Source organism: Helianthus annuus, chromosome 4 (assembly GCF_002127325.2).
Source record: "Helianthus annuus cultivar XRQ/B chromosome 4, HanXRQr2.0-SUNRISE, whole genome shotgun sequence".
NCBI lineage: Eukaryota > Viridiplantae > Streptophyta > Magnoliopsida > Asterales > Asteraceae > Helianthus > Helianthus annuus.
In genome coordinates, this window is record NC_035436.2 from 182627427 (window position 1) to 182638093 (window position 10667).

Consider the following 10667-nt stretch of genomic DNA (forward strand, 5'->3'; position numbering starts at 1 on the left):
TGCTTCGCTTCTTTCATGGCGGTGTACTCTTTGAATTGTGCCGCCAACTCGGCCGAGCATCCCTCGGACGATGTCGCTTGACGCTTGTCTCGCCGTTGTGGTCTTTGTGGCGAGGGGTCTTCGTTCATATCCGGTATCGAAGCGTCCACGTCAACGGGCTTTCTTTTATGTGCCGAACCTTCACCTTCCTCACCCAACAATGGGACTTGGGCCCATTTCTCGTGTTTTCGAACGACCTCCCACGCCTCGACATGTTGAAAACCGTTCGGATATCTATCTTTAAATTCTGTTAAAGCGACTTTCATCACGTCGAGATCCTTACATCCGCTTCCTCGTGTGCGATCCTACATATTATAAAATAATAAATGTTAAAAAAATATGAACTTAGTAAAGAAAATTAAAAAATATACAATGTTAAAAAAATATAATTTTTACCGCTTGTTGGTATAGGCCGTTGAAAAAGTTTATTTTCGTCATCATCGGGTTCCATTTAGACCGTACTTGATGAACGGTCCGGTTACTTCCACCGACGGTGGCGTTAAAATGATCTAAAATCTTACGCCAAAAACTATCGCGGTTTTGTTGATTGCCCTTCTTTTTGTTGGTAGAGCAATGTACCCACGCCTTTGCCAACGCCTCTTCTTCGACCTTTGTCCAATTCGTGCTCTTCGTTTTTCCCTTTTTATCCCGAGCGTCATCTTCTTCGTTGCCCGCGTTTTCATCCACATTATATTCATCTTCCTCGTCCTCGTCGCCCAAATTTTGAGTTTCGGGCACTACGTCATCGTCCTCGTCGTCGTAAATAGGTAGAGGACGTTCGACATTTCCTCGTGTAGATGGAACTTGTGGGGCACAAAAAGCATATGGGTCGAAGGCGGGGGATTGAGGAGGAGCGTCCATTGATAACAAATTTTGAAAATATCCGAAATTGGGTTGTTGGGTGTTGTAAAACGAGGGGTGTGAAGGTTGTTGGAAAAAAAACGGGGGTTGTGAAGTGTATCCGAAAGGGGGTTGTGGTTGTGCACTTGCACCGCTTGAACCACCACGAGACGGTTGCGAGCCCCGTCCCTTAGTTTTTTTCTTGGCCTCGCGGGGTTGGTTCTCCATTGCTCGGTTTGAAGTGGGTGTGGTTTGAGAGTATAAAAAATAAAGTGAAGTGGGTGTGGTTGGAGAGTATAAAAAATGTGTGAAGTTGGTATGGTTTGAGTATAAAAATTGAGTGAATGGTGTGGTTATTTATGTATGTTTTAAAAAGTGATTTTTTTTTTTTTTAAATCCGACCGTTGCCCACATTACCGTTCCTCAATAATCGTGCAATCAAAGCGGTGAATCCACACCAATTTCATTCCCCGATTCAGGTCCCCGCGTTGATGGCGGCGGTGTTCCCGATCGGGGACAACGGTCACCGAATCCATTCCCCGCGTGTGCCCCGTGCACCCTAAGCTGTAAGGATTGGAAATAACTTCCATTTATGTTAAAAAATGAGATAAACCAGCTTTACGGCATCTCTGATGATACCATCCTCATCATCGACACCGTACAAACCTACTGCCATCCAATCGACGGCCAGAGCTTCCGAAAACAGAAACCCTCTATGCTTCTCTCTATGGAACCCCCTATCTGTTTCTCTCTTTACAAGAAGAGAGTTAGAGTAACTCCCAATCCTCAATGATGAAAGTATCAAACCCGTCGCCATAGACGGTCGGAAACCGCCGGCAACGAAGACGACGAAAACCCCAAAGGCAACCCATTGTCTGCCTCTCTTCTCAACAAATAACACATGGTCGCCGACCGTCGACAACAGAACGACAAACTTTTAGTGCGAGAAAGAGGCAACGATTTTTAGAGGGAGAAAGTGACGGTCAGATAAAGGTAACAGGCAAATAAATAACCTATATAACAGCACAAAGTACAAATTGCATAAACAATTCAGAAACCAACCCACAACTTTTATAAACCTCTCAAAAACCAACGTACAACAATGATATGCAAAAGATACAACTACCATTGCAAAGAATGGTTGCTAATGATGTACTAAACTTTAAGCAGTGGGTACAACTACTAATGCAACAATATGTTGCAAAATAATAGTATATAAATTTATTTTATCGTACAACTTACAATCCGCACAAAAACCTTTAAGATCTTTACTTCATCTTTCTAAATTCGACTCTAGTTCATATACTTCAAAATTTGTTACTATTCATCCTTCAACTTTATAACTTTTATTCTTCTCGTACTAAATTTGGGTCTAGTCAATTTTGATCTTACAGTTTAAATTGTTGCCCTTTTTGTCACTTAACAATATGTAATTTCCTTTATAGTATTAAATAATAACATTATCAAACACGATATTACGATGAAATTGGGAGCGCATAAACTATTATTAATGTAATGAAAGTTCATACAAATGCAATGGATAACTTACAATGTAATGTATTTTGTAAGTCATATGTTCTAGTTAAACAACGTGTAAATCAAAATCAGATGAAGCAAATACAATAACTTGATAACATAAAACAATATAAGCATACTAAACATCACAATAATTAGGATTTTGATCTCTACCTTGGTTTTCTCTTCGTCAACATATGCTAAACCCTAGCTTGCCATGCAGGGGCGAAGGATTTAAGGGGCGGGGAGGGGCGCCCGCCCCCCCTCCCCCCCGAACTTTTCGGTCAGTAGTGTTATATATGTACGTTTCGTATAGGATTTTGTAGGTATATACGTTTTTGACCCCCCGATTTTATAAAAAAAAATTAGGTATATACGTTTTCGACCCCCGGTTTTAATTTTTTTTATTTATATAGACCAAATAAATATTTAATTAGTCCAAATATTATAGCCCAAATCATTATATTTGATAGAATACTAGAATATATATTATATAACCCAAATCAAATCATTATATAGCCCAAGTTAAAAGCCCACCATATCCAAAAAAAAACCAAATTCGTTTACTTTGGGACATTGACCAGAAAAACAGAAGCCACAAACCATAACTGTAGGAGGGGGGGGGGGACCGCAGGTTGCAGAACTGTTCGACTTCAGCTTCTTGTTCGAGAACAAAAGCTAAAACACTACTCGTTGTTGTGGTCTTGTACTCTTGTTCGACTTCTTCGATCTTTATAAGGTTAAAGGTATGTGTTTTTTTATCTTTAGGTTTAATTTAGGGCTTCAATTTATGTGATTTAGGTTGAAATTAGGGGTGTAATTGATCCGAATTTTTGCCCTAAACTTGTTGAATCTTTTTGTAACTATGTCTAGTTTTATTTGTTTAATCTTATTGTGATTTGATTTAGATAGAAATTAAAGTTTGAAATTCAGGGTGATTTGTTAATTTGTTTTGTTATTAGATTATGCTATGTGGAAGAATAAAATGATAACTTCTTTTTTAATGTTTAAGAATGTTTTTATTTGATATTAATGTTTGACCCGGCCCGACCCGAAACGAATCACCGACGTCTGACCCGGACATACACTTCGAAACTACGCGATAGAAATTTTTTTTAGGTCCGTTACTTTCCGACCTCCTGAACTTTTTTTTCAAGCTTCGCCACTGTTGCCATGTGTAATATGTTTAAATAACTTTGTTATATGCCGTCAAATAAATTAGGAGTTAACATGGAACAAGTACCATAAAGTAAATCACTTAATCACCATTCTATTCTTCATGGTAACCCCAAATAATTGATAAAATTATGCAACATGGTAATTGGATTCCAACTCTTGAAACAAAAATCAAGTGTATACAATGAACATTTCACAAAAGAATACGAAAAATTGTTATTTACACAAAACATGGAGAATAAGGGTGTGCATGGTTCGGTTCGGTTATTAGTATTAACCATAACTGAATTCATCGGTTAATCGGTTCGGTTAATTCGGTTAATTTGTTAGTTTTCAGTTCGGTTCAGTTAATTTCGTTTAATAACCAAATCAAACAAGGGCTAAAATATTTGTTTAGAAATACATGTAATGGGGGTATAAATACATGAAATAGATGTATAAATACATGAAATAAATGTATAAATACATGAAATGAGGTATAAATAAATGAAAGGAAGGTAGAAATACATGAAATGAAAGTATAAAATATGAAATACATGAAATTAAGATATAAAATATATCAAAAATATTAATGGTTCAGTTTGGTTCGATTAATTTCGGTTAACCAATGGTGCAAAGAATAACCGATAACAGACTTTCGGTTAATTTCAATTTGGTTTCATCGGTTTTCAAGTCAGTCTCGGTTAACAGTTCGGTTATTGCTCACCCGCCATCCCATAGGCAACTTTCAAAGTATATGTCCTTGAATGCAATTTGGCAAACTTAACCCAATCAAAGCATTTAGGTTTTTCTTTCAAAAATTGGGGCCGAATCAAAAACCAAACACAAAACTCCACAAAAACCTCTGAAATCAAGGGCTCAAAAACACCTGACCAAACTGCAATTACACACCTACATTTCCACCAATGAAGGGCGGCGCTAGGCGGAAGACCACCGCCTCCGATCGTCCACCACAACCACAACCTCCTAGGTCACGCAACGACGTCGTTCCCACCGGAAACGACGAACCAGAGTACTACAACCAGAACACTGAACAACAACAACAACGGCAGCTGGTGGTTGTTAATGACGGTGAACAAGAACGGTATGAAGATGTTGATGAAGAGGATGAGTATGATGAAGATTATGAAGATCAGTCAGGTGATTTGGAAAATGAAAATGGTGGTGAAGGTGAAGGTGAGGATGTTGATGAGCGTCCGAAATTGGCTGAGGGGTTTTACGAGATTGAATCTGTACGGAAGAAAAGAAGCAGAAAGGTTTGATTTTTATGATTTTTTTTTTTTTTTTTTTTTGTGATTTTTGTTTGTGGGTTTATTGTTCTGACTTGGTGTTTTTTTGTGTTCTTTGCTTGTGGAATGAAGGGTAAAATTCAGTATCTCATCAAGTGGTAAGTGAACTGATTGTTGTAAATTAGGAGTTTTCTTTTTTAAATTGTTTGTTTAGATCTTTAGCAGCAATTGGTTTGAGTAAATGGAATGGTTACTAAAGCTAGTTTTGAACCCTAGGTTTCAGTTGCAATTTCAGTACCCTAAGTATCATTTTTCGCAACATTTCGTTAGATTTTTTCGGAATCGAGTCTAGCCCTAATATTGTAATTGAGCCTCTTCTGAGTTGTGGTTTATATATGAGTTAAATGCTATTTTGTCCATGTGGTTTGTTCAATTGTGTCAGTCCGGACCAAATTTCAAATTTGTACCATTTTCGTCCATAACATTTTTGAAGCATGCCAATTCCGTCCAAAAAAACTAAGATTGAATTGAATAATTGGACAAACCACAAGGATGAAAATAGTAGTTAACTCCTGTTTTTGCGGACGGAAGTGGCATGTTTCAAGAATGTCAGGGACGAAAGTAGTACAAATTTGAAATTTGGCCTGAACTGGCATAACTGGACAAACTACAAGGACGAAAATAACAGTTAACTCTATATATAATTTATTGCTTGCAGACTTGTGTTATGTTTTGGAATTGTTGTAAGTTAGGAATTTTTTAAAAAATGTTTGTTTTGATCTTTAGCAGCAATTGGTTTGTGTAAATGGAATGGTTTATTAAGCTAGTTTTGAACCCTATTATGCTTCGATTGCAATTCCAGTTCTCTGTTTATCACTATCCAGTTTCCACAACATTCAATTAGTTTGTTTTCGGAATCAAGTCGCATAAAGTTCTTTTATCGTAATGTATCATTTTCTTTAGATATGAATGGGGATATTTGACTTGTTAGTGAATAGTAATTTAATTTACGTTCATGTGCTTTTGTGAAGGCGCGGATGGCCAGAAGCGGCTAACACGTGGGAACCTGTGGAGAATCTCATGTCTTGCTCAGATGTCATCGATGCATTCGAAGAGAGGTATTTTTTACACTTTCTTTTTATGCGTATCTATCTGACAGTTTTATAGTTTTAAATACATGCGTGTAATGGGAAAATCTTCGTAATAACTTATGCGTTCTTGTTGTTTGATAAAATTTGGAAGAATGCGGTCAGGAAAACATAGATCCGGCAAGAAACATAAACGCAAGAATGCAGTCGCTCTTCAACCGCCAGCAAAGAAGAAGAAACAACAGCAGCCGCCCCAGCAACACCAGCCGCAACAACAAGGTTCCCCTGCTGCCACCTATGATGTTCCCTCTGTCAAGCTTAGAATTATCGAAGAACCTTCGCCAAATGTCTCCGGGAATGATCCAACTTGTAGTAAATGGGCAGAAAGCAACGGTAAAGGCACGAGAAACGTTAGAAAAGCGAAACACGTGAGTGATAACGGATCTTTATTGGTCTCCCAACAATGTGGAGATATAAACGAGACAGACGAGTTGAATTTGAAGCTAAGTGAACTGAAAGGTGCGTCTTTAACTGATAAAGAAAAAATAAACGGGGTAGCGGTTAATATCCAAGAAGATCGATCTGGTGAAGGTGTGAGTCCGTCAAATGGGATTTCAGATGTTAATGGGCAAAATTCGGTTTGGGCTAACCGTAGCAGTGGATCTAAAAGAAGGAAATCTGGTACTGTGAAACGGTTTAAACAAATTTTGGATCCAACGGTCACTAAAGATGCGCATGATCCAATGGAAAGATTAGCCGGTGGGAATGGTGTGGTGGTTGAGCACAGGGTTCAAAACTTTGAGCAAGTAGGAAATGGTTTTGGTTCGATGAATGTGGTGGATACTTCAAAAAGCATGTATGCTATTACTAAAATCATCAAGCCGATTGAATATTCTACATCTTCACTTAATGATATGCAGGATATCTTGGTAACCTTTTTGGTCCTCAGGTTTGTGCGTCTCTCTATTTTTCTCTCTCGCTCTCTTTTTTTCTTTTTATAAATGAATTCACACCTGCTAGCGTAAATAATATAGTTTTGATGCATTTCACGGCATATGCATGATGATTGCGATTATTAGTTAAACCTTACTAGACCTTTGACCTTTCTTTATTGTTGTTACTAGGCATGGGATCGGTACAGTACCTGTACTCGTACCGGTACCGAAAATACCGGTATCGAATTTGAACAAAACTGGGTACCAAATATATTGGTACGGTTGGGTATCTCGTTACGTTACCCGCTTTGGTACCACTTTGTGTTTTTTTGAGCACTCATACGGGTTCCAAATAGGTAAAATCGGTACGAGTGCCAATACAATACGTGTACCAAATAGGTAAAATCGATACGACTACCTTAAATACCATAATTCAAAATAAAACATAAATATATATAAAAAAACCTCTTAAAGTTCTATATAGTTTAATAAGATACAGAGTTTTGTCCAAAGAATACCCTCCATATTTATATTTGGAAAACGTCTGCTTTAAATCGGGTAGCATGCTCATTTAATATTACTTCCATGTTTAGGGGTTTAAACTTGTTTACACAGTTATTGTTTAGATAACTTTAATGACATTAACTTGGTTAAACAGGTCGGACGGAAAAGAAGTGATGGTGGATAATAGATACCTCAAGGCTCACTACCCTCTCCTGGTAACGTCATCTTCTGATGTTTCATGCGTTGATAATGTTTAACTCATAAGGCCCGTGTTTACAGAAATAACAAATGAATGCATTCTGTTGGCTTATCCATGTATTTTTAATGATGGCAGTTGATTAACTTCTATGAGCAACATATCCAGTATAACGGTCTCTCGGAATGAGGATGCAGAGGTAGTTGATGCAAGCAGTAAATAGATGTAATTTATAAGAGTAATGTTTTTTTGGATGTAGAAAGACTGTTATCTTCATTTAGGAGCTATCACGTTTGCATTAGAGGCCACCTATCTGGATTCTGGCATGCATGTAATTTTTAGGTTATAAATGTGTGAACCCTAGGGCATTATAATCAAGACTTATGAAGCTTTTTATGCTATATCTGTTGCCATCCATGATTTCGAAATCGAAGTTTGATACGTACCTGCAGGCCACAACCATACCACAACTCCCATCCATGCAACCCACCTTTTAGTCATGAAGTCCACGTTCAAGCTTGTCTTTTGATTCTTAGTTTTGTAGTTCATTTACGGTTTTTTCTGATTGGTTACTAATTAGTTAATTAATTAGTGGGTCATGACTTCAACATCTTTAGTGGGTAGTTATATTTGTAAGGCTATTTAAAGCCATTCAAAGTTTATTTTAGTAGAAAGGAATTAAGCAAAAATTGAAGTTTCTTCTTTATCTTGTGTTCTTGGAGCTTGACCCCCTCTAAGGGTTATTTATCTTGGGAGATTGACCATCTCGAATCGGTCCCTATCAATTGGTGCTTTCATTGACCCCCTCTAAGGGTTATTTATCTTGGGAGATTGACCATCTCGAATCGGTCCCTATCATTTGGTGCTTTCATTCTCGATCATCATGCCTCCTCGTACAAGCTTCGAAGAAGGCGTCACGACCTTAGTCGACATGGTCGAAGGACTAGTGACCCAACAAGAAGCTATTGCCGCCCAACAAGCCTCGCATACCATGTCAATGTTTGACACCATGTGGAGTTTTCTCGCGGTACAACAGCAACAACTCTTGTTTCTTTGTGCCCGACTCGGCCTAGAACCTCCACCTCCATTGCCCGCTCGACCACCATCTCCACCGCCACTCGACGCTCGTCCGCCACTACCACCTCCTCGACCGCCACTCAAGCCATTTGCTCCGAAGCCTTTCTTACATCAAATATCCACAACCGCATCCAAAAAACGCAGCCGTCAACACCAACAAGCAACCCCGCAAACCGCACCCAAAAGATCCTATTCTACCACCTCGCCCGCACCACAAATATCGCCCAAACCAAGCGCGAAATCTGCACCAAAACAAACCTTAAACGGAACCCATCGACACCCTTATTCACTCCCCAACACCACATGTGCACCTACCAAACATGCCACCAACAATAATAGCCACAACCCCCACGTCTTGCTATTGCACAATGAGGAACTGAAGGCAACTGGAAGATGTGATTGGCGGCCTCCATGGCGCTACGTTATAACCGCACCAAATGCCCTTGGCAGAGTCGAATGGCGACCCCCATGGGGTGTTCCTACCGTCCTTGAGGACAAGGACGTTTTCGAGCGGTGGGCATTGATACGTACCTGCAGGCCACAACCATACCACAACTCCCATCCATGCAACCCACCTTTTAGTCATGAAGTCCACGTTCAAGCTTGTCTTTTGATTCTTAGTTTTGTAGTTCATTTACGGTTTTTTCTGATTGGTTACTAATTAGTTAATTAATTAGTGGGTCATGACTTCAACATCTTTAGTGGGTAGTTATATTTGTAAGGCTATTTAAAGCCATTCAAAGTTTATTTTAGTAGAAAGGAATTAAGCAAAAATTGAAGTTTCTCCTTTATCTTGTGTTCTTGGAGCTTGACCCCCTCTAAGGGTTATTTATCTTGGGAGATTGACCATCTCGAATCGGTCCCTATCAAAGTTCGAGGCAAGGTGCCCCTTTGTCACATAGCCGAAATCGAAGTCATCTTGTAAACATGTCGGTTTTTCGAGTATGGTCATGGATCATGTGTGCAATCTAGCTTATATGGTGCAGATTAGATCTGTGGCCTGTGGTTGGTGCCGGGTTGAATCATTAAAAATCACTATTCTTGTAATTTATTCTTGTAATTCCTTGTCCCTGTTCTTGTAACTTACATTAAAAAATCACTATTTTTTCTCTTTTTTTTAATTAAATAATATTTTGTATACCTTTATCGTTATCTTTTCTCTTCTTTACTCGTAACCACTTTAAAAAATTTTAAATTCTTGTTAATTAAATAATATTTTTATACCTTTATCATTATCTTTTCTCTCTTCTTCACTCGTAACAACTTTAAAAAATATTAAAAAATTTATAAGGGTAAACAATTTTTCCTTTACATTTATAGATACACAGTAACATTTTTCTCTCATCCACTCACAACCATCCTTTATTAAGGTTATTAGATTTTAATAATCCTAAGTTCTACATGTTGACTGATAATAATCCTAACTTAAAAAAAATCCCTCCATTAATCTCAACTTTCAAGATTTGGCCCTCATCAATCTGTTTCTAACTGGGTTATAACCCAGTTGGTTTTTGCTTATGTGGACATTGGCATGGATATATGATGATGTGGATGTCTCTCTCTCACCCTTTTCTCCCACACCTCCACCACCACCTCACCTCCATCTACACTGCCTACCACCACTGGCATCACCGATGTCGTCTCCACTACAAGCTCCAATCAAGTTCATAGATGGTAGTGGAGATGGCAGCGGTGTAGATGGTGGTTGTGGTACTGGTTATGCAATGGAAGATGGGTGGTTGTGGTGGGGGTTGTAGAGAGAGAGAGAGAGAGAGTGGGTTGGTTTGGTGGTAGATGGTGGAGGTAGAGGGTGAAAAGGATTGAGAGAGACATATTCGCGTCATCGTCCATATCAGTGAAAACTAACTGGGTTATAACCCGGTTAAAAAATGATTGATGGGGGCCAAATTCTTACACGTGAATCTTTTTTGTAGGGAAATTTTTAAGTTGTGATTATTATCCATCAACAGGTAAAACTTAGAATTATTAAAATCCAATAACCCTATAATATAAGTAACACACTCACAAATATATAAGGGAATCGTTGTGAATGCTCTAAAATACATCA

General features: G+C 38.5%; 2 protein-coding genes across 2 annotated transcripts; both read left to right on the forward strand.

Annotated features, from left to right (window-relative positions):
- The first annotated feature begins 4334 nt into the window (after nucleotides 1-4334).
- On the forward strand, nucleotides 4335-7937 carry LOC110937311 (chromo domain protein LHP1). Its single transcript, XM_022179711.2, has 6 exons — nucleotides 4335-4826; nucleotides 4932-4957; nucleotides 5831-5917; nucleotides 6042-6836; nucleotides 7481-7541; nucleotides 7661-7937. The coding sequence occupies exons 1-6, from the start codon at nucleotides 4476-4478 to the stop codon at nucleotides 7709-7711; spliced, it is 1371 nt and encodes a 456-aa protein (XP_022035403.1). The 5' UTR covers nucleotides 4335-4475; the 3' UTR covers nucleotides 7712-7937.
- A 114-nt stretch (nucleotides 7938-8051) lies between these two features.
- On the forward strand, nucleotides 8052-9402 carry LOC118491154 (bromodomain-containing protein 4-like). Its single transcript, XM_035988656.1, has 2 exons — nucleotides 8052-8278; nucleotides 8353-9402. Exon 2 carries the CDS (start codon nucleotides 8406-8408, stop codon nucleotides 9258-9260), a length of 855 nt encoding a protein of 284 aa, XP_035844549.1. The 5' UTR covers nucleotides 8052-8278; nucleotides 8353-8405; the 3' UTR covers nucleotides 9261-9402.
- Nucleotides 9403-10667: the final 1265 nt, after the last annotated feature.

What these genes read in the sequence shown, in the direction of transcription:
- LOC118491154 (XM_035988656.1), top strand. Translation starts at nt 8,406, where the DNA reads ATGCCTCCTCGTACAAGCTTCGAAGAAGGCGTCACGACCTTAGTCGAC.
- LOC110937311 (XM_022179711.2), top strand. Translation starts at nt 4,476, where the DNA reads ATGAAGGGCGGCGCTAGGCGGAAGACCACCGCCTCCGATCGTCCACCA. An exon ending in ATCGATGCATTCGAAGAGAG is followed by an intron (nt 5,918 to 6,041) that starts GTATTTTTTACA and finishes AAAATTTGGAAG; the next exon opens with AATGCGGTCAGGAAAACATA. An exon ending in AGGCTCACTACCCTCTCCTG is followed by an intron (nt 7,542 to 7,660) that starts GTAACGTCATCT and finishes TAATGATGGCAG; the next exon opens with TTGATTAACTTCTATGAGCA.